General features: G+C 51.9%; 1 protein-coding gene across 3 annotated transcripts; it reads right to left on the reverse strand.

Moving 5' to 3' along the window:
* Positions 1–261: 261 nt before the first annotated feature.
* Positions 262–23,319, reverse strand: FLOT2 (flotillin 2). Of its 3 annotated transcripts, XM_082493215.1 has the most exons (12): positions 23,247–23,319; positions 14,226–14,307; positions 11,340–11,408; positions 9,341–9,431; positions 4,808–4,931; positions 4,269–4,387; positions 3,713–3,826; positions 3,503–3,622; positions 2,848–3,062; positions 2,458–2,641; positions 2,137–2,286; positions 262–1,957 (listed from the first exon to the last, which is right to left on the reverse strand). In XM_082493215.1, the coding sequence occupies exons 1-12, from the start codon at positions 23,293–23,295 to the stop codon at positions 1,919–1,921; spliced, it is 1,356 nt and encodes a 451-aa protein (XP_082349341.1). In that variant the 5' UTR covers positions 23,296–23,319; the 3' UTR covers positions 262–1,918. The 3 variants fall into 3 exon arrangements, with proteins under 3 accessions (XP_082349341.1, XP_082349339.1, XP_082349340.1); XM_082493213.1 differs by lacking the exon at positions 11,340–11,408; XM_082493214.1 differs by lacking the exon at positions 9,341–9,431 and having other exon boundaries at positions 11,318–11,408.
* Positions 23,320–24,009: the final 690 nt, after the last annotated feature.

Genomic DNA, 24,009 nt, shown 5'->3' on the forward strand with positions numbered 1-24,009 from the left:
TGGGGCAAGGAACCCATGGGGACATGGTGACCACGGGGAGGCCACAAGCTCCCAGGAGCGGCATGAGCCGAAACGTCACTTACATGCACCCTCGTTCCCCCATCCCAGTGGGAACACTTGCCCGCTCCTGGGCCAGCAGCCCCTGGGCCAGCCCATGCCACAGCTGGTCAAGCACCGGCTCTGACACTGCCCCAGGCCTGGGGGTGCTCCGTTGGGAAGATGGGTGCAGGAGGCACAAGACGAGAGCCAAGGCAGGTGGCGACAAGGCTTTATTATCATACAGCAGTGACGGTCGCAGGGACGCAGGCATGCACACGCACATGCAGATAGGGCGCCTCGCCCGGCACACCCGCTGGCAAGCACCACATCTGTGCCGGCCGCCTCACGGCACAAGCCCAAGCCGGTGGCTGATAAGACCCGCCCTCCCCACCCCAGTGGCAGGGAGGGGGACAGGGTGCCGGCAGCCCCACAGCACCCATCTGCCGCAGCGGGTCACTCCTGGCAAAGGGACTGGCCAGTACCGGGGACACTGCCAGGATGGTGGAGGGGGATTTGGGTCCCTGTGCCCACCCTATGGCAATGGGGAGCGTGGCACCGAGCTGTGGGTGAAGAAGCCAGGAGGGACCCCCAGCACCCCGCAGTGTCTGGGCAGGTCACCAACCCCACCACTCATGGCAGTGCCAGGCTTATTTCACGTGCAGGTTTGGTGGCTACAGCCACACTGAGCACAGACGACAGGTAGGGAAGGGGCACAGGCCAGCGCAGGGCTCTGGTGGCACTGTGGGGAGTATGGGACACATAGAGGGGACCACCTCTTTCACATTGTTACTCAGGGCAGCAAAGCCACTGGCCCTAAAAGGCAGGGGGACCGAGCGAGGCAGGGGCTTGTGCACTGCCTGCTGGGGCATCCCCCAGCCAACACGGCTGCTTGCCACAGCCTCCTGGCTACTGCACCAGCCCCAGGAGCACTGGTCCCCGGCCAGCTGTACAAGCCACAGTGCCGGAGGACCCTGTCCCCAGTGCCCTGCCTGGCCACCCATGTCCCTCTCACGAATGGCTTTAGTAGTTGTGGCAGGTTGAGATGTACCGTGGCCCTTGGCGGTCTCAAGTCCCTCTCGGAGGACAGGGTGGCTTTGGTACAACGCTACTTTTTGGCATTCCTGGTGGTGGGACCTCGCCAAGCCTGGCTCAATGCAGGGCTGAGCTGGGCTCCCTCCACTTACACTCCATCAGCCTCCCCGAGCTCCTCCAGATCCCAGAAGGAAACTTGCCCAAGAGAAGGTGGCATGGGAGCAGGCACCGACTGCAGCACCCGCTGGCAGTGCCCAATTGTCACCCTCCCAGGGCTGCGACTGTCACCTCCAGGAAGCCCAGCCTGGGTAGGATTGCTACCACTGCAGAGGCCCTGTGGACGAGACACTCAGACAGGGAAAGCCAGCCACAAAAACAGCTTGTGGGCAGAGGCAGGGGTCGGGCAGTGCCCAAGAGGGTGGCTGCGGGAGGGCAAGGAGCCCAGGAGAGGTGGGTCCTGGCTGTTCTCTTCCTCCAGCTCCACACTCCAGGCTCTGTCCCACCGAGCCTCTGCTCCGGAGCTCTGGGTGGCCGCCTGAGGACAGAGAACAGCAAGGCACCGGGACTGCAACACCAGACAAGCTGCCAGTCCTAACTGGGGATCGGATCCAAACCCCGGCTTGATACAATATACAGTTAATTACAAAATAAATCCCCTCCCACCCTTTGTAATAAAAAGAGCGGCTGATTGGACATGCATCTTTCTGGCCCTACAAAATAAGGCACCAGAGCTTAAAAATGAAACTCCAATTGTCTTTGATATAAAAGGAATTCCCACGTGTTGAAGGCAGTTGATGTCTGAGTGCATAAGAGGGATTGATCTTCACTAGCTTTGGGTTGGCCAGCCTCACGCCTGGGCCCCAGTGACTTTCTGGATCAGGGGAATCTGTAGGAGGGGAAGAGAGAAGCTGTTAGGGCTGGAGGAGGGGGAGGCAGGGAGCTGCCTGCACTCTGCGGCCAGGCAGGGCTGGGGAAGGAGAGGCTCCCTCGGAGCCTGAAAGTTTTCAGGCAAGTCCCTGTGCCCTATGAGCCACAGGAATTGCCAGCTGCCACTGCGCAGCTCACCTTTGTGAGATCCACACCAGTGATGGCACGCACGGAGGCGGGGATCTCAGCCAGCAGACGGTTCACGTCAGACGTTGTGTTGCTGCTCTCTCCGCTGAGAATAACAATCTCGTCCACTTTGGAGAGGGGAGCAGCCACTTTGGCAGCAATCTAGGGAGGCAGGGGAGGGTGGGATGAGCAGAGTCAAGGAGCTGCTCACCAGCCTGTTGGGTAAGGTCCCTACACACCACATAGGGCCTCTCTGTGCCCCCAGGAGACCTGGCCCAGCCTGGGAACTCTCCACCACTTGCCCAGAGCAGGGGAAAGCTTCTCCCTCCTCACCTCAGGTAGCGCATCCAGCACTAGAGCCAGCTGGGCAGCTTCTCCGTACCGCTGGAGTGCTTCAGCCTTCAGTTTCATCCTCTCAGCCTCTGCCATCCCGATGGCCTCAATCACAAAGGCCTCCGCTTCTCCGAGCTTGCGAATCTTTTCTGCTTCCGCCTGAGCAATGAGGACTTGCTTCACCCTGGAGAGGGAAACCCAGCCCTCCAGCAGCCCAGATCCCCGCAGCATACCCAGCATTGCTTCCCTCCCTCCGTCAGCCACGTCCCTGCCCCGCAGAGAGCCCATGAGCCGTGTCTCAGTGCAGCACTCACTGCACTTTGCTCCCACCTCACCCCAGCCCAGGGTGCAGGCGGGCTCAGGGCTGGACCAGGTCATGAGCTCACTCACTTCTCGCCCTCGGCGATCTGCTGGATACGGTAGGCTTCGGCCTCAGCTGGCCGCTTCACAGTGGCTATCAGCTCCTTCTCCATCCGGATGATCTCTTTCTCTTCAACATCAATCTGCTTCTTGCGCTGCACCACCTCAATTTCAATTTCCTCCTGGCGGATCTTCTGCTGCTCCCGGGCACTCTGGAGCTCATAGGCCAGCTGGGCCTCTGCAGTCTGCATATGGGAGAGATGAGAAGAGGGGTCTTGGCCATGATCCCCTGTGCACAGACATAAGGACCCTTGGCAGGCCCTGAAAACAGATGTGGCCCCTGCTCTGGACCAAACCTCCACCCAGAGGTGATGTCCCTATCCTCAGAGCTGCACTTGCTGTCCTTCCCTGCTTGCTCTTCCCACAGCACTTGAGCCCAACCAGCTCCGGGTTCAACTTGGATGACCCTCCCCATCCTTCCACCTCTTCCTAGTCCACCTAACTGTCGCAAACAGGACAGGAGAGGAATCTGCTGCAAGAAGCTCATGCTGTGACGTCGAAACCTGTGTTCTCCACCTCCGGCTCTCCTAACACATGCAGGAAGAGGAAGCTGGCAAGTCCCAGAGCTACCACCACCATCACAAACCAGACAGGGAACAGCAGCGGGCTGTTGGATATATCTCACCTTAATGTTGACCTCCTCACTGAAGGCAGCTTTCTGCAATTCAAAAGCCCGTTTGGAATCTGCTATTTTGGTATCTGCCATGAACTTGACATCCAGCATTTCTTTCTTGCACTCTGCCTCCTGTGGAGAGGAAACAGAGTGGAGCTCCAGGGCGTGCAGCTGGAGCAAAACAGGCTGCTTTGGGGAAGCCCAGCTCATCTCTGGACTCACCCGAATGCCAGCATCTCGCTCGGCTTCTGCCACACCAATGTCTGCATCCCTTCGGACAGCTGCAGTCTGAGTCTTTCCCAGGGAGCTCAGGTAATCCACTTTATCATAGACATCCTGGAGAGGGGAAGATAAGTCACAACTGCTTCAATTAACTCCATCTTGTTCCCTTCCCATTGAAGCTCAGAGTAACCATTTGCGTGGTTAGACCAGGGTCAGAAAGAGCCATGTCAGCCTGCTGCCAAGCGGAAACAGGCATAACAAGGAGAGACGGGCTCTCCTGACATCTTCCCTCTGACTCCCTGGAGGCTCAGTTATCAGTGAGCTCTCTCCTCAAGCTGAGCTGTTTACAGCAGCAGCTAACTGGGGGCTCTTTGCCCAGCTGCCTGGATACAGGACACGCTGCGGCGGCTGTCATGGAAACTCCTGGAGGGCTGGGGCAGGCTGTCAGCCGGAGCCTTTCAGCCAGCTGCAGCAGAGAAGCCAGGGCCAGGCTCTGCTGTGCTGCTTCTACAGCGCTGCCGGGTGCCCCATAGCGCTGCACTAGTCTTGGGTGTACCTTGATGGTGAAGCTCAGGATCTCGATACCCATGCGACCCACGTCAGGAGCTGCCACCTCCCGCACCAGCTTGGCAAACTGATCCCTGTCCTGGTAGATCTGCTCCACTGTCAGGGTACCTGCGGCAGGATGGAAGGCAAAGCACTTTATTTGGAACAAGTAATACACAATGGCGTGGGCCTAAGCTCAGCAACATCCTCGTTGCCCCTAATCTCTTCAGGTCTGGGCACAAGGGTGTGTAATCCTCTGCCCAGACCCTGCAGTGCAAACTGACATCTCGGTCTCACAAGTGCAAACACCACACACACCTGGAACCCACAAGGACTCAGACATCTCTTAGCGCAGGCACCAAAAACTCACTTATCACAACACCCAGCAACACAGCAGAAGCTGCTGCAGGGGAGGAACAATCTAAGATGCCACCTCTGCAGTCAGCAGCCATTGGGGCTGCTGCAGTAGCAGCAATACTGCTGGGACCTGCTAGCAGAGAAGGGAGAAAGCTACTCAAGATGCCTTCAAGAATATGAACCCCTCCGCACCTAGGATGGAGCGCAGATGCCCTTCCAGTGTCTGAAGGACCACGTTCTTCACATCCTGCACGTTCTTCCCCAAGAACTGCTCACAGGCCACAGCCAGGAGCTCCTTCTCAGTCATTATTTTCACCTAGAGACAAGAGACAAAACCAAAGGGATTGAAGGTGCCTATCCAAAGAGCGACAGGCAGCCAACAGCAGCAGCAGCAGAAGCAGCAGTACCACCACCAGGCTGCCAGGCCCCTGTGCTACCATTGCTCCAAGGGGACCATGCTGAGCTGTCCCCACACTGAGCCAGGCCACCAGACCAGACAGCAAGCCCTCGCTCACTGCTGCTGGGGAGAGCCCTGCTGCAGGCTCGTGCAGCAGCACCAGCATCTGGGGCAGACACCTCTCCAAACCCTGACTGCAGCTCAGCATAGAGAGGTGCTCCCTGCAGCTCCCACAGCAGCAGCCTCTGGGTGATGTGGGGACAAAGCCTGGCCCTACAAATACCACCTGATGAAAAGTCTACCAAAGAGCCCTGAACTACCCGTTCAGCCACCGTACCAATACCAGACCTAGGAGAGAGGGGGTTTCTATTACTACTCCTGGCCAAAAACCATTTCATTACCTTTCTCTTCCTCCTCCTTCACTAGAATTAATTTTTCCAACATAGGAAGGGCAGAGAACAAGGAAGACTCAAATGCCCAAGGAGCAGCTTGGGAACAGGGACTCCATTTGGCGTTCCCTGCAAGGAGAGATGAGACAAGATGGCTGCACCACACTGGTTTGTCCTGCTCATGGCTGGGAGCTCCCAGCCATGCTCTGTGGTGACACCAGCGTGCCACGGCCAGGATCTGGTTGTCCTACTCCACATGAGCAGTCTGATAATGATCCCCAGAGGTGGGACACAGCCACCCCAGCACCGCTTTCACCTCCCACAGTCAGGGACAGATGTAAAAGCATCCCCTGGTCCCGACAAGCCAGGGTCTTAAGATGGTCCTGTTGGTCACGGGGCTTCTTTTTAAAGGCAAGGTGGGTTCAAAATCCCTATGGGGTATGTTAGCCAGTGGAGATGTTCACCCATGGAGCTCTGTAGGAAGCAGCTATGAGGAGCTACAACCCACCAAGGTGACAGCTCCTGGTGGCCGGGTCCAGTCTGAGGGCTCAGGCAAAGCCAGGACACAGGGATGCCTGTGTGTCTGGCAGCACTGGAGAAGGAAGCAGGGCCATACCAGTGCCTCTGGGCGATAAGCGGGTCCCACAGCACCCTCTCATGGAGACATCTGGGCTGGGCAGTGCCTCCTGTCCCATGAGATGCCGGTGGCACGCTGTGTTCTGCCCCAAGGGCCCTGGACAGACCTGTTGCTACCTGCAATGCCAACGTAGTCCTGGCTTAAAGACCTCTGAAGCTTCAGGCGCTGCACAGGGGCCCTCCAAGGGTCCCAATACACGCTCCTGATGGGCTCACAGCCTACAGACCTCATCCTGCCACCTACAAGACTGCTTTTCAGGGTCAAACTGCTGTCATAAGCAACACAACTATTTCTTGAGAAAGCCCAGTCTGATAGCCTGTGAGTCTGAAACACAGCCTAACCTCCAGAGCCGAACAGCAGCACCCGGCACTGCCAGAGCGTGGGAAGACTGGGACTGGTCACCACCCTCTGAGGGGACCAGATGTGGACCACATTAGATGCAGCAAGCTGACCAAGACTAAGTTGCCACAACTCTACCTCTAGCAACATGAAGAAACACCAACCTGGGCTGAGCCTATTTCCTACCTTTGCTTCTCAGGCTGGGTCTCCCAGTCAAAATGCAACCCAAATGTCAGGCAAGTACGGCAACCCTTTTTCTGCTTTCTTTGGGCTCCTTTCGGGGCCAGGCCACAGCAGTTTCTTGTCCCTGCACCCCCGGCCAGCAGTGTGCACTTTCTACACAAGGGGGAGTTGGGAGAGCTGCTCATGCAGCTGCACCCGGGAGCGTGGGCCTTGCACAAGGCTCATCTTGCTGCAAATGGGGACGTTTTTTGCAAAATACCCAAACCAATAGACTCAGCAGCAACGTTTGTGGTGTGCATCTGCCAGCAATTCCACCTCTCTAAACAATCCCCAACCTTCGGGAGCTATGGAGAGGACAGTCAGAGCACGGAGTGGGATGTTCATTAAGAGAGTCCCCGTGGTACTTAACAGGAGCAAGGAACGATTCAGCCTCTGTGAATAAAGCCAGCCAGCAGCCTGCCCGCACCAGTAAACCCAGGACAGCCTGAACAAACCTGGCTATCCGCTGAATACAGATGTCAACCTACAATGCAAAGGTTGCACAAAACAAAACAGAGTTGAGCAATTTGCGCTCAGCTTGTTTCCAGTATTTCAGACAGGGCACTGTGACACTTGGTGCGTCTTCAAATGTCATTCCCATCAGAGAGAGAGTTTAGCCAGCAGGAAATCAGGGAGCCTCCATAAAACAATCCCATCTAGAGGATCGATACCACTGCACCCAGCTCCAGCCAGCTGCAATCACAGCGAGGGGCGAGCAAAGACAATCCAATTAGCTTGAGGCTCAGAAAAATGGTACTGAAGGATACGAAGCCCAGCGTGGCCTAAGGCAGCAGCATCCCAGCGCACCCCAAGCACCCAGCCAACACAGGAAGGAGGATACTGGTGAGTACTCATTACATCCCTCTTCAAAAAAAGAACAACATCCCTATGCACATTAAGCACTCCTATTATTACAGGAAACATTTTAAAAGGTGTTTCTTTAGTAACATTTTTTTTTTCTTTTTTTTTCACAAGCCCTTAGAAGAAAAACGTTTGCCTCAAAAGTACTTCTGCAAAATGAACGTCCCCAGCTGCCTCAAGCCTGCCTTCTGCATGGTAATTCCTTGCATCTCACAAGCCTAAACCTTTAAAATTGGTGGACAGTGATAAAAATGAACAGTGACAAGAGAGAATAACATGAATGAGATGAATTGGGAGCTGCATTTTTAAATCAAGGCACCTGGTGATTCTGCCTTCTGCTAGCACGTGCTGCGCAGCCTAGACCATTTTGCAAGGAATGGGAGGATGTCCCAAAACTAGGCCAAAAAGGAATGCTGGCTTCACAGAATTACCTTTTTCAAATACAGAAGGAAAAGCCTACAGATTTATGAAACATGTGAGGGGCGACATGAGTGCATGCATTTTGTCAACCATGCAAAGACCACTGTGGTTATGTGACAAATTAGCAGCTAAATGGATATAAAGAACTCAAAAATTGAAAACAAGGATGCTGGTTCACACCATTAGAGCCATGAAGAGCCCAAGACACTGGCTCCCGTGCTGGTATTCTTGCACGTAGCCCTGTTCCCCAACAGCAGTGGGGCAATGGATTATCCGCTGTTGAGTCACAGTTGTGCCCAGCCCTTCTGCCATGTGTGACAATCCAGAAACTGCTCCTGGCTACATTCATATCCTCCGTTACACACAGACACAGCACACAGCTCCTCTGCAACGTCAGTTCAGAGCAAATCAATGAACCTAGGGAGGAATCCGCTGCTCTGGAAAGCACTAGGTGAAATCTGTCAAGCACTTGGTCTTAAAAGGGCTGCAGCAGCCACGGTGCTCTTCCCTGGGGGGAGCCTTTTGACGCACGTGGGATTTTGGTCACATCACTGCGTCACTAAGCAGCTCCCCTCAGCTCCACTGCTCAGTGCAAGGAACGTGGCAGTCACCTCTCCTGCAACTACAGACCTGGACATGCCTTGGACACACGGTGACCACAGCCTTGTGTGCACTCTGAGAATCGCTTTCTTGGTTTTATGCACCCAGAATGAGCTGTCAGGAGCAATTTTCAATCAAAGCATCCAGCTGCCTATTTGAGGAATCAAATTCAGTTGAAAGCTAGCAACATTTTCTTCCCAGCATCCTCCCCAAGGCAGAACCTGCTCACAAGGACAAACTCTGTATCAGAGCAGCAGACCTCGAAGTCTAAGAAGTGCAGGTGGTTAAGTGTACTATCACAAGCAGCAAGAGCTGGTTTTCACATATGAAGAAGGCTCAAGAGAATCAAAATTCAATTCAAGCCAGAAATTTTACACACAAATTTTAGTTCCTGGAGGGACTAAATTCTTTCTTTAAGCTTTAACTCACCATGAAGAATTGCAAGGTCCACATGCTAATAATAATAATAATAATAATACAAAGCAATATAATGTTCGATACCATTTCAGGAGTGAATGGCTCAGTCCTGCAGGGTCACACACAGCTCCAAGGGCACTGCGGTACATCAGCATCTCACAAACAGATGGAGCTACCCACACACACCTCATTTGCCACGTGGACAAATGAGACACCAGAAAAAGAGGAATGATTTTGGGGAGAGGGGGAGAGGTCACAACCCCCTTCACAATACAGGACATGCTGTAGTGTGGTTGAACCAATGAGGACAGTGTGGTTTTGTACAAGAACTTGTTTCAGAGCAGTTGGCTTCTGTTCCTGGACAACAGCAACCTCTTAAGGGGGAAAACCAGATGTAAGTTAGAGACATGCATTCCTGAAATGATGTTTTGGAGTTACTGTACCTGTGCCACACCTGTGACAGTTAAAGCTACCCCCTCCGCCGTCTCTACGTCCTCACACCTGGGCTGTAACGTCATTATCTCTAGGGAAATCCTGCCAAAAAACGTAAAATATTTGCACGTTTCCAGGTAACACACACTCAGCTCTTTCCTTTGCATCTCCTGCCCCGGGCTACCTGCCGCACTCATCACAGGTAATGTAAGACAGGCGCAGAATGCAGCTGAGGGACTACATCTGTGACGGGAGACAGACAAGTCACTTTGGCCAAGAAATAGATTTTCAGATAACACTTAAAGGCAATTTATCAGCAGAGAAAGGCTGGGAGCCAGACTGGAAATGATACTGTGACCCTTTCCTTTCTGCTGGGCTAGCAAGGTGGCCAGAAGCTAGCAGCATTGGGACCACAAAGGGCCCTCCATCAGAGGCTTGCTCTGCCACACTGCCCAACGCAGGGGCAGCATGTGCTCTTGCTGGCTGGTGTCACTGGTTTAAAAGCACAGCATGGACCCGGGATGCTCCCGCCTGCCCCATGTTGCCACCCCCACAGGAGACCTGGTGCTTGGCAAAATCTGGAGCTGATGCTGCAAGAAGCAGCCCTGCCTTTGCCTCTGCTGGGTCAGCATTAACACAGACCTACCCTCTGATCTGGTTCACCTCTCCCTCTATTTTTGCTATGTCCCATGACCCAAAGGCAGCTAGAGGTGAGTCTCCAGCTCTTTAGGGCCATGTCCGTATGGTATCAAGCACCCAGAAACAGATCTTGCAGCTCCAGAGCTTTCTCAATCACCCAAGGTGGGCAGAAGGTACTTTGGTCAGACCCACCAATCTGCAGATCATGATTTGCTCAAACAAGACACATGCTTGGCCGTGGCAGGTTCTACTTCAGGAAGCAAAGCCTGGCTCTAGCATCAGCCATAACAAGCCAGGAAGGCATTGCGAGACAGGACAGGGAGCCACAGGGCAGAGAACTCGTGTCAGTGAACATTAGGTCAAACATCTGAACCATGAAGGGGCTGTGCTGGGCTGCTGCGTGCATGCCGAGTCGCTCCAGGATTGGCTGGAGGTGCTCAAACATATCTCTGCAAGTTCATGCCTGCCTTGGCCGCTGTCCTAATTAAACTGGCACGCAAGCCGGGAGCTGATAAAACAGATCCCCCTGTCCAGGATGTACACAGGCATTTTTTGCCATATGCATTCACAGCTTTAATCAGCTAGTGCAGGATTTTAGCCTTCTGACAACCTAATCTAATACTTTGAATTTAATTTCAATACTGTGCTGCTTCTTAGCCGGCAAGTCACAGGGATGTTTAGTAATTACTGTTACACGGATGTTTAGTAATTACTGTTACACTAGTTCATAACTGCTCACAGTGCAAACGCTAGTCCTGTATGTTGAAACTCATCCAAGGTGTCTATGCTGTACTTTCAAACATGACAACATCCACAATGGGCACTGTCTCCACGTGGAGGAAGAAGGGCTGAGTGGAAACCCATATTCAAAACTGCAGAGCCAGGTACAGTTGCAATTTCCCCATGCATGTACAGGTTTCCTTTTGAAACGGTACAAAACTTGCCTTTCCACCTGCCCCAAGTCCTCCACAGGACCTGACCTGGCCTGACTGTGGCTCCGCACAAAAGCAGATGCCCTTCTGCTCTCCAGGAAGCATGCAATGGAAACAGTGCTGCGGAGGAAAGGGTTACAGCTGGAGCAAATGTCTGTAGCATTATCAGAAGGAGCCAGTACATTGACGCTGAATTTGGAATTTGCCAAGTATGCATCTGTCTGCATTACCTATGAACTGTGGAGTGCGCCCCAGGGTAAGTGCCACAGAAGGGGAAGGAGAGGAGGGTATTGAGATTTCAGCTGTCCCATTAGAAAACCATTAGTTTTTATGTTATCCTGCTGCTGCTGCTGTTGCTGCTGCTCAAAACAGAGGGATAAAGTTAGACATGATGTTAGAAAGCTAGTGGATTATTACCTGTGCAACCCCTGTTACGTACAGTGGGACCCCCTCCGACGTCTCAATATTCTCACAGCGACAGAGGATGGTCATAACCTCCAAAGACAGTCTGAGCAGCGAGGAATAAGGGTAGGACAGCAAATACACAAAGCAGTTATCAGAGAGTAAGACACTCATTGCAAAGGACAGACGAGACTTTCAAGTTTTGGCTTTTCCCTGTTCAGTTTGCCTTTCTCACACTGCCCGCTCCCAGGGCTCTGTAACACTGGGCCAGACCACCCTCCCTTGTCACGGCAGGGAGTTAAAAGAAGTAGCTGGATGCTGTAAATGAGAAAAGCCAGGCTGGGGGCTCGTCTCTACCCTGCATCCTGTAAGTCACCACAGATGAAACGGAACCATGTATCCCACCTGGACTGCCATCCTGGAGTCAGCTGGAATTCTCTGTTGGGAGTAATCTTCACACACAGAATATTCCTTTTTGTATAGTTTAGATGATTCTATGCCAACACTTAACAGGGGCCAGAAAAATGAAAATGCCAGGGACATGGCTACCCCCCTGGCTAAGGCATTGATGAGAGAAGGTGCTTCCAACTGCTGTCCTGAGAAGCTGAATAATACCATTTGGTTTCCCCAGAGGCATGTAAGACCGTGCTGCCTCTCTCACTGCTTTTATTTCTGACCCTTAAACAGGGACAGGATTTTTTTTTTTCCAGTCCTCAAGGTTGCAGCAGGATAAGAGCCCAGCACCCTGCCAGCTCTAACTGTTCCTTTTGTTCCCAGGTTAGTGCTACCTGGCGGGATGCTGCTGACAGCAACACAATTGCTGCTGTCTCTCTTGCTTTCAGCACTGGTAGTTCCAGAAAAGATGTCCTAATTTCAGAGGAGGAAATCTGCCTCAGTCTTCATGTTAATACAGGAGGCTCCATCTGTGGCATGGCTTAGGGTATTTGGAAAAGGCTCTGTTCTCAAAAGGAGAATTAAGCCGCATATCCCACGGCATGAACTGAGGGTATAGATTTTAAAGTAAAATATTTGTTTGGGTGCTGGCATTCCTGTCAAGAGCCCTATTTGCTAAATAACGCACAGACCTCTATCATATGACAGCTCATTCCTGGCAAGCAGTTCTTGGCCCTGGACTCAGCCTTTGCTTAATTTAATAAGTCAGCCTCCCAAATACATCTGTTATCTCCTGCACATGGCAGGTCAAGGTCCCGCGCTGTTCTCTGAGCTTCTCACACAACAAAAGGAGGAGCAGAAACCATTTGTTTAAATCAACAGTTCTCCCAATGAGATGACTCACAAAAATTCAGGAATGAAGCTTGTCTGGATCAAACGTAGTTCTTAAGTGCTGAGCCCACAAGCTGGGTCTTTCTTTCCCCTCCCACCTTGTACGAGCATCACTGGAGAGCCCAGGCTAAAGCAGCAGACGTTAGCTGAGACCTCTTCATGCAGCCGGAGCGCTACGGTAGGCTCTCGTAGAAATCCCGAGTACCAGCCACCTGGGAGAGGACCTGAGAGCTGTCGTGAGTCAGTTGCCAGCAGCAGCCAGAACCTCCTCGAACAAGGCAAGCTGCCTGACCCCCAGGTGAAGAGCAGCTACGGTAGTGTATCATCTGCAGAGTGAGGGCAGCAACATGCTCACTTTGTCTGCTGGTGGCAACACATGAACAGGGAAAAGAGGTGGAAAGATTAGGCAGTAAGGGTTAACTACAACCTCTGGCCGTCACTCGGTGCAAAAACCCAAAAGTCACGTCTTTATCCTTTTTCCCCTATTATTGTTTACACAGACTGAGGAAACCTGCTTTGGTGAGCATGAGGGAGGTGTTAGGACAGAGTAACATTCCCACAGATCCTAAAGATGAAGAGCTACGTTAGCAGGACAGCAGCACTATCACAGCATGTTAGTTCAGAGACCAGCGCAGTAAGAAGCTGCAAGCAAAATCCACGACTGAGGAAAGGGAGAGAAAGTAAATCCCGTGGTTTTAAAAAGGAACACAGTCTGCTCCCAAAGTGACAGCAGTCAGCACATCTTCAGAAAAAGAGACTTGAGGAACAGGAGGGTGCGCTGGCCCACCACATGCCACAAACGTGTTTGTTACTGGGTGAGGGTTTGGGCCATACTGTGCAGAACTCAGGTCCTCTTGTGAACTCATGGATGAGCCAGCCCAGTGGCCACGCTGCCCAGCACCTCTGCGAGAGCCTTGTAGCTGCGGAGTGTTGCAAAAGCAGCAGTAGAGGAGAGCGGGGCTCTTGCCTATCTCAGCACTCACTGCACCAGCACAGGAAGAAACACACTGACCAGCCAGGCTATAGCCCTCTCAGCTTGGTGGGTATTATGTAAATAAAAAACAACCAAAAAAGAAATAAGAAAAAAAAAATCTGATTGCCTTGGGTTTGAGGAGAGGTGTGGACAGAGAGGCCATCAGAAAAGTACTTCAGCTGAAGCACGGACTGACTTCTCTTTTTTGTCTTTTGCACTGCGATACTCAACTGTCTTCATGCAAATAGTCAGTATAGAACTCTCCCATCCTGTGATTTTATTTTGTACATCATCATTTACTGTCAGGTAAGCCTGAAAAGACAGGATTACCTCCTGGAGAGCCCCGGACAACCTCAGCCCCTAACACTCAAATCAGAGGATGGCCAGAAGCTGTGTGGTTGTGAGTGACCCTACATTCCTCATGCTTCAAGGCACTACACAGGGCACATAGAGGTCTTTCCAACTTACAGTGCTGTACACAAGGCAGCCTTCCTTCAAAAGACCAGGGGCTGGTCACAGCCACAGGCAGCAGGCTGGGCTGATGCTCATCCATGGTTTCATACGCAGTGCCCAGTCCCATGTTCCTAAAGATACTGCTGACAGCCCCACTGGGATGGCTTTGCCTAACTCGTACTCCAAAACCACAAATAACGGGGGTCTCCTTACCTTTGGGTGTCAGTAATGCACCACCAAGCCCAGGCCCAGCCTCCGTATACATACTGCTTTACATCAGAGCCACAGCAGCCACCTGCAGCACATCAGAGAGATGTAGGGATTACACATATGCACGTTGCTCTCAGCCAGGAAAAAAACCTGCATGCAGACTGAGTCACAAACAGAACTTCACAGCAAGCCTGCCCAGCCTCTGGGTGCTGAGGAAAGGGCATCCTGGGGGGTCATCTGTTCCCCCAGCCCCTCAGAGCAGGGGAAGCACCTCGGCTCGGCCGCATTACAGCAACGGGTGCTACCAAGCCAAGCTCTGTAACATGACCCAGAAGAATCCAATCATTCTTGCAGTGTCTGATAAATAATGAACACAGAAAACTCTTTCCAAGATCCACAGCAGCCCTGGAACACCCTTCAGTTGGCCATAACGCAGCCAGCCACCAGGGAACCCACTGCTCTCCTCACCTCCGTGGGCTTCACGCGGCAATTTTCCAAAGGCAACCTTTTGTTAGAATTGTCTTAGAAAATTAGAAAATAGTATTTGTAATAATTCAGTATGATGAACAGTAACACACAGAAAGAGACTGTTATTTCAAACCAGGATTTTATTTTATTTTTGTTAAGCAGTTTAAGCACTTTTAGCAACCAGAATCATTGTTAAGTATGTGCTTCAGTATCTTTAACCATGATGCACCAGCTCTGTTACGGAAAGCCATGTAAGAAATCCATCTCCTTTCCCTCACCTACACTGCAAACCACTCTTAAACCCACCAAAATGCTAGCAGGTGAGTGCTGGAGGAGGGAAGAACCCTTGAGCTCCCAAAAAATATCTCCTAGTTCTGGCTTGTGCAAGTGCTACAGTGCCTGAGGCTTTGATGGCCCACCACAGAGCTGGCTGGCCCCAGAGTTCGGGATGCCTCTAGAACTCCTCTGACACAACTAAGATTTGACCCCAGTGAAGCCAGAAAATGCTGTCTGTATTTTCACATCTTTGATTCAAGGAATAAGACGTCCGCTACTTTTCAAGTGAACACTCTGCCAGTCACCAACCCTAGGTTTCAAGCCTGGCAAGGGAGGAGCTCTGCAGCTCCCCGGCTCAGCTCGGACCAGGGCTGCGAGCTGCCATCTCTCATGCAGATCAAGCCAGCGGTCCCTCCCTAGTCTGTTACCCATAATCACACTTATTACAGCAATGCCTGAGGGCCTCAGCAAGGCAAGCGCTGTACCAACAAAGCAACAGACAGTTTCAGCCCTGCGGGACATATCTACGCAGGCAAGACAGAGCCAGCGCAGAAGAAGAGCAGGCACTGAGGAAAACAGCGTGGCTGCAGCGCCGTGGGAGCTTCACACTGTGGGAGGGGAAAGGGAGAACTATGAAGCCAGCAGACAGAAGCCACAGAAGACAGCTCTTGAAAGCGAGGCGATGTTTATTAAGTTTATTGCAATAGGTCAAAAGGAAGAAGCAAAAGCAGCACACGTTCAGGCCAGTGTGCTGACAGGGCCCTCTGGGCCACAGGATGGGACTCTCTCCTTCCCATCCTCCTCCTTCTCCCCATCATTAAGTGTTTGGCCATCTTCTGCTAGCAGCTAAAGATACTACCTGCTCCACCAGCTTTCACACAATGCCTTTCATAAAACAGCAGATCAGTCCCATCTACAATTCTCCACCCTCAGTAGGAAGTAAACACAAATGGGAAATGGATTTACACACTTTTTCAGGTCTCTTGTGCTCCACAGCCTAGAGGAATATTGTCCCACCACCTCTGAGACAGCCTCTGGATGGCTTCTTCCTGTAGCTTGAAGACTCTTTCAGCCAGAAAAGGAGTTACAGAAGCTGATGATACAATATCCTGCAGCATATTAACCGCAGTGCCTTTTAACATTTCTTGGAGGACGTCAGCCCAGTTAGCTCAGCCTTTTAGCCGGGCCCTTGTTTTCCAAGAACAGGAAGGGAGGTTTTCCTGGCAGTAGGGAAAAGCAGCTCCACGTGGAAAGGTATTTTATTTCACAGGGTCTATGTGGTCTTTACCAAACCTCTGGTTATTGTTTCATAATGTTCTGAGAAAACTCTGCACTGTAAACCCACTGTTGTTACAAAAATGTTCCTCTCCACACAGATGTTTCTTTTCTTCTGCAGGAAATGCAAGGAAATACCTTATTTAGTATCACACCCAAAGCCAGCCACATGTTTGCTTCCTAGCGCTACACAACATTGCTGCACAACACAGTTTACTAAGCTAGATTATATGTCAAAAAGTGTTCAAAGCATAAGAAAAAACAGGGAAAAGCAACACATTAAACAGGAGCCAGATGCCAGCTGGTTGCTTTCATGCAAGCCGGACGTCTGAGCTCAGCAGAGCTCCGTCCTGGTAACGCAAGTCAGATGAGCTGAACACTCATTTTCCATTGCAGTCCTGCAGCCTCTTTCCCAAGTCTCAGAGAGCAAGTGAAAAAGTAACCAACAAAGCCAAATCTTTGCAAGGCTAAAGAATAAACCCTCTTGCACAATGAGATTTGGCAGAGAAATTGCCTTTTCCAGCTATAATACACCCACTGTTCTAGCAGTCCGGGTCTCACAGCCGCTTGGCCATCGCTTCCACAAACATCCACCGTGCCTCTTCCGGGGCAGTGTACAGTGGCCAGGCACACTACAAACGGAGGATTCATAGCCGGGAAGCTGCCATCCAGCTTGGCCTCTTCCCAAACGAAGGGGTCCCATGTTCAAGCAAGAATTCCCAGAGCCAGTAGAAAGCAAGTTGTCTGGTTTTGTGCTTTGTTGTTTGTTTTGTTTTTTTTTTTTTTTTTTAATGAAATGAGATCAGTCGCTCAGGAGTTTGTAGATAAATGGAGCTCTCAGCAGATGCAGGAAGCTACTGATGGACAAGGCAAGAAAGAACAGGAGCCCCAACATTTATGGGGAAACAGGGCTCAAAACATCAAAGCTGGGACAATTTCAGGTTGCGAACAAGCTCTGTGTTGTTTGCTCTCCCAAGGTAACTCGAGGCAATGACCTTGTATTCTGGCAGGAAGCAATGAGAGTTCAAAAATCAGGTTGCAGTAAACAGGCTGCTACGATAACTTGATAACTATATTTCTTCCCAGAGACCGAACACAAGAACAGCGCAGACACCGCTGCCCTTGCCTGCAGAGAAAGCTGCCACCTTCATGCCTCAGTTCAGGGCAATCTGGTGCTGGGCTCTCCTCCTCCAGGAGGACCCACCGCCCAAGTTGGGAATAAACAGCTTGGTCCAGTTAGACAGAAGCTGGGTTTGTTAGAGAAATGGCCCTGTGCTGGGAAATGTCACGGGGTGCTAACAAGTGAGTGCAGAAATACAAGGAAAAAATTGATAATTGAAAACAGTTACTGACAAAAGACATAATGGAGAGGAGAGAAGGCAGCAAAGGCATACATAAAGAAAATCACGTAATAAAAGCAGGGTCTAGACCAAAATCAGTGTCTGGTTCTTAGGCCCTGCTGTGCATATAAATTAGGCTTTGTCCACATGCAGAAATGGCATGAGGTTAACAAAAATTAATTTAAAATGATGTAGGGTTCTGAGTTGAATCCATAAAATCCTTTGATGGTCACTACAGCAGATGAAAGCAGATTATGCTGGCTAGCTTGTTTTGGATGTAATCTATATCAAAATGACTTGATTTAAGCTACGAGTATTGATGCTACAGAGCGAGTTTAAAAACACACGTTCAGTTTAACTCATCTTGTAAGCAGAAACCCGGAGAAGACAAACCACAATGAAGTTAGACGAAAAGAAAGACTACCCCAGAGTTTCTCCTGGAAAACAAAAGGAAAGCCCTGAGGCTACTCTGCCCACCTCCTCCTGCTCTGCTTTCTGAACAGTAATTTACAAGTCTCAGAGATTTAACAAGCACCTGCCAAGGGAAATCTTGAGCCCCACCACCTGCATAAAGCTGAAGAACTACCTCCTGAGAAGGAAACACCACAGAGTGTATAAATGGCCTTTTGTGCAAGTGGTGAATAGCTGTATTGAGCACCACCGGCAATCTCATGCTACAGACTTGAGACAAGCTGCTATGCTGCACTCTGGACAGCAACCACTGAGTATCACAAGCAGCATGAAACCAACCGCAGCAATAGATTTTTGGCTAGCCAAAAGGAAGAACCTAACTGTGCAGGAGCACTGAGTTAAACCTGGCAGATGACAATCAGTGCCACTAGAAGCTTTCTGCACGGTTTGCCTGCTGCAAGGGGTAGAATACCTCCATCTCAACCCTGGAGAATGGTTCTGAACTCTGCTCCAAAAGCACAGACCAGGACAAAACCTCACATGAAACCCAGCTGAAGCTGCCTACTCCTTCCCACAAACTCATATTGCTTATGAGGCTGGAGAACTGGATCACAACCAGCCAGCTTACACAGGCCTGTAGCTGGAAGTGGAGGGATGAACCTGACGCCATCAGCCCCACCACAAGCGTTACCTCTCAGATGGCTCTTGCTGCTCACCATGTCTTTCTGCAGGACACGGCCTGGACCATCTCCATCTCCTCCCCTTCCATTTTCATGCAATCTACTGTTCTCACCTAAGTGTAGCTCTCTGCATATCTCCTTATTGAACTGCATCGTATTTCTTTCAGACCACTTGGTCAATTTGTCAAGTTCATTTTGATTCTAATACAGCTCTTCAAAGCTCTCAAACCCAGTACCGTCTGCAAATTCAATAAGCACATTCTCAATTCCATTATCCAAGCCAAAACAAGGAACTTGACAAATCCTTTCATCTGAACAGTGAGCCACTGTCAAGTTCCCTGGCAACGGTTTTCCAGGCAGTTTCATATTAATTTTATAGTATCTGAGAAACCAGTTCCTCCTTGCACTGTGGACTGTAGGCCCCTTGCAGGCAGGTCTTGTAAAGCTTCAAGAAGCCTTTATTTCAGGCTTTCAAAACTTAGAGAAGCACCATAAAAACAGTATAGCCACACTAGCTCAAAATCATGACCAGTTCCTCTTGCAGGATTAAAAAGGCTGCAGTAGCAGTGTGTGAGAGCTTAGAGCAGCTCGGGAAGGGTTAACTACCCCTGACTGCTGGGGTGAGGCAGGAAATGTTTACACAAAACTGGAATTAACTGCTAGCTCTTCTTTTACTTTGAAAGGAGTCCCAAAGGGCGCCACACTGAAGTAAAGTTTGAGAAACTGGGCTGGACTGTATTTCTCAAAATGACTTTCAAGAAATTATAAGAGTATAAAAGAAGCCTTAGTAAAGGCAAGGTGTACACTATCTGCTGCTTCTCCTCATGCCTGAGAGTGCTAACTCACCTGAGAGGGAAGTCAGATGAGCTGGGCACAGCTCATACTCGACAAATACGTGCAGTTGTTTTCTTTTAGGTGTTTACGGGCAATGTATCTGTTTCAGTATTCAGTATTCTCCTAGGCTGCAACTCCCCTCACTTCTTTTCCTCCTTTCACATCCTGAACCTTTGCTGAAACAGTAGTTTGTTCTGACCCAGGAACACAGTGGGCTGTGCCAACCTTCCCCCTGTCACATAGCTCCAGGTGCTTGCCTTGAAGCTGGGTGGTGGACCATTGCTGTTGCATGGTGTCACCCTGCAGCCCTCATCAGCCAGAAGGAAAATGCCCCAACTGTAGAGATTACGGCAACACTATTTACTTAACTGTAAGATGAATAGAGCTATTATAATTTACACCTCCTTATTATGGGACTCTGCAGAAATATTATAGCATTGTATTTCAAAATTAGCAGATCGATCCTTAGCCACCAAAACTGTATTCAACCAGACTGCAACCCAAAACCAGCATTACATATCTGAGATAATCTATTTAGCTGGTGGGAACATTCGGATATCAGGATGAACAGGTACTTTGTGAATCTCCCTGAAAAATTGACCGGGCACAGCTGCACTTGGAGACGATGCAGTGGTGGGCCAGGCACCTGTCAAACCCTCCTCAGAGCTTGCACCAAACCTCACCGGGAGGCTTCCAGCACTGCTGCCTTCCAGCAAAGTTAGACCCACATTTCGGAGAGACCATTATCGCCTCCAGAGGGCTTTGTGGAACATCCTTACAAAGCCTGGGCTCTACATTTCACAGATGGATTGGCTAACCAAGTGCAATTTCTTAGAAGTAGTTCAATGTTGCTCCACAGAGGAAGGACACGGGTGCCAGCGGGAATGCTGACCTGTGCCCATTAAGCAGCTTCCCATATAAGGCTATGAGGCTCCTGCACACACAGACATTCCCAAGGCATGGCCGGCTGTTCCTTGAGCACTGGAGGAACTCAAGTGTCTCACAAGAAAGTGAAAAGAAAGAACACCACTCCTCAGAAAAAAAACTCACATGCCAGGGGAGGCACATGATCAAATTTCCTTCAAGAGGCAGAGGCTAAATTTACAATAAAGAAAACTTTCCGATCAGCTTCATGATTTGGAGGTGCTTTCCCACAAAGTGAAGTCTTTCAAATAACAACTGTACGACAATTCAAGACTGCAAGCCAAAAGCCTGCTTTTAATATTATTTCCTGTTGGTTTGTTCCTCCCTTCCCCCTCTCTCCCCAAATCCAACCTAATATCATGCAAATAAATGCTGGCCCCCAAGGTCCTCTCTGCTTTTCCCCAGAGAGACGCAGATCAAGTTCCTGGAACTATAACTGCTTGTAGTTACACGCCTCCTACTAATGCCCTGGTATTCACTCTGAACATAAGCAGGAAGGAGCTGAAGGGCTGCTGGGCTCTGCAGAGCTCCCACAACTTCTCAGGCTGCCCCTGAAGCTCAGACAGTGCTCTCAGGAGACAGCTAGTGTTTGCAGACCACAGTGATAGAGGAAAGCCACGTCTAGTAGCAGCACCAAACCCAAATCTGACTCGCAGAGCCTGGCGTGATTTGCACTCCCTTCCCAGAACACGGCTGTACATCAAGGAGTGTCCTCAGCTCACTGCTCCTGGCTGCGGGAAAGCCTAACGTTTGGAACTGCAAGCAGATGCCACAAATTCCTGCTGGCTCATCCTGAGAGACGTGTTTTGTAAACCTCAGAGCTGAACAGAGGTGAAACCAAGCTTTTAAGACTGAATGGCCTCCTAGAGCACCTGGAGCATGGCTTCGATTCCTCCTGCTGGACGTGGCATTTCACCAAGTGGCACTGATTTTCACAGGGTCCTCTTCAGAGGGAACAGCAGCATCAGCTCAAGATCCCAGCTGGGAACTGCATAGACATGCAGCAGCTGCTCACAGAAGACCAGGAAAGCTGCAAGAAATACTGCTGCTCCAGGCAGCTGGTGGGTGCGGTTTGCAACTCCTTAGAAGCAGCCGCCACAGCAGGCATATTTGTTTCCAGAACTGCAGCCTGCTTCTGGCATCTCCTCAGTAATTCCTGTAACAGGTCTGTTATCCAAGAGAGACGAACTGGTAACAGACCAGCCAGAAGCAAGTGCCACAAGTGCTTTGGGTCTAAAAACATAACAACGTAGTTTCACATGCATAGCAGAGCTGTGATCGTAGCACATTTTTGATGTTCACAGACACCTTCTCCCAGCTGAGTTTAGATCTGAGGATCACAGCGCTTGCCACAAAACTAGTCCAGTGTTGACAGAAAGGACGTAATGAGATTGAGGGCACATGAAGTGAGAAATATCTGTATCTAACCTGGTTATTGCCTTGCACTCGGCCCCAGCCCATCACAGAGTGAAGTATCCAGCCCTTACAGCAAGCTCTTACACCACCCAAGGGTAATTAAGTCCTGCCTGCATGCAGCCTGGTCTGTGCCAAAATGCACTCTGGAGCTTTGGCAGAGTATTGGAGCAGCTACAGGTTGAATCAGACACAGGGGATTTCACTGCTGGCTTATTTAACACTAACCTAAGCAACCAGCTCACTTGATGATAACATTACACAAATCTGATGGGCATCAACTGTGTGAGAGGCTAGGTGACATGCTAGTAACAAAGCAGCAGTAGGATACGATGGATGAGAAGGGAACCCCAGGATCAGGCTCATCATGCCCTGCCCTGAGCTGCCCTCTCTGCCTCAGCGGGGTGCTCACACCCAGCTCCCCCTCCCCAGGAAAGCCAACCTGCCCCCCAGGGACAGGATGGCTTCTTGGTAATCCATGCCAAAGGCTGTTGGCAGTGGCCCAGAGTGCAGCAGCCATGCCGGTGCCACTGCCTGACATCATCTGAAAGTAGCAGCACCAGGGTGTGACGCTGGCATCATGGCCTGGCCCACCACACTCCGCTGCAGGGACCCCACATCAGAGCCCCAAGGTGCAGGTGGCAGGGAGCTGCTCACCGCCCCAGGGTAACCCCTTGGCAGGGACACCCCCAGCACCCCCCCACAGCAGGACACCCCCCAAACACCACCACAAGGTCTCCTCATGACAAGGACCTCTGCAGTGCCCCCTCAGGGAAGGGCCTCCCCCCACAACATCCCAGTGCTCCTTCAGGGGATTCCCTAACCCCATTCACAGGGCTCTCTGCAGCAGGCACCCACAAACACACACCCCAAATCCCACATTCCCCCCCTCACAGGGCCTCCCACTCTCCCCAGCTCCCAGGGTCCCCCCACAGCAAGGACCTCGTCCATGACAAGGACACCTCCTCAGAGCACCTCCCAGGTCCCCCCCCCCCATCCCTCAGTGCCTCAAAGTCCCCTCAGGACAGGGAACCCCCCTCAACACCAGACCCCACAACAGGGACCACTCGAATCCCTGAGAGCCCCCTCTACAGCCAGGACCCCCCAATTCCCACCGGGGCCCCCTCCTAGCAGACCCCATTACAGAGACCCCACCCCTAATTCCCTCGGGGTCCCTCCATGGCAGAGACTTCTCGGGCCCCCCTCGTCTCAGCCCCTCACGCCCCTCTTTCCTCATGACAAGGGACCTCTCAGGCCCCTCTCCCTCCATGACAGCCCAGCCCCTCAGGCCCTTCTCCCCTCATGACATGCCCCCCCTCGGGCCTCTCTCCCACCATGACCCCCCAGGTCCCTCTGCCCATGACAGGGACTTCCCCCCAGCCCCTGCCAAGCTCGGGCCGTACCTGACACCACCAGCGCCTCGTTGGGCCCCACCGTGTGGCAGTTGCCCATGGTGCCCACAACACCGCGCCCGCCGCCGCCTCACCGCGCGCTCCCACAACCCCCCGCGCCGCCAAAGCCCCGCCCCCGAGCGGCGCACGTCACGGGCGCGACCGGCGGGCGCCGCCATGTTGGGAAGGTCGGCGCTGCGGCGCACCGCGCCACACCCCACCCTCCGGGGGCGGGGGCTGAGCGTCCGGAGGGCGCCGCCATGTTGGGAAGGTCGGCGCTCCGCCGCTCCGCACCCCCTGGGGCGGGGCTGAGCGTCCGCCGCCATGTTGGGAGCCGTTGGTGTGGGCGTGATGGCAGCGAACGGTGAGGGGGTGGGTGACGCACCAGAGGGCGGGGCCGCCATTAGCGAGACCTGGGCAGGCTGGAGACTTAAGCATTGAGGAACATCAAGAAGTTCAACAAGGGCAAGTGCAGGGTCCTGCAGCGAGGGAGGAATAACCCCACGCACCGGTACAGGTTAGGGGTTGGCCTGCTGGAGAGCAGCTCTGTGGAGAGGGACCTGGGCGTACTGGGGGACAAGTTGGCCATGAGCCAGCAATGTGCCTTGGTGGCCAAGAAGGCCAATGGTCTCCTGGGGGGCATTAAGAAGAGCATGGCCAGCAGGGTGAAGGAGGTCATGCCCCCCTTTTCTCTGCCCTGGGGAGGCCGCACTGGGGGCACTGTGTCCAGTTCTGTGCTCCCCGGGTCAAGAAGGACAGGGAACTACTGGAGAGA

This window comes from Vanellus vanellus, assembly GCF_965231255.1.
Source record: "Vanellus vanellus genome assembly, chromosome: 19".
In the NCBI taxonomy this organism is placed as follows: Eukaryota; Metazoa; Chordata; class Aves; order Charadriiformes; family Charadriidae; genus Vanellus; species Vanellus vanellus.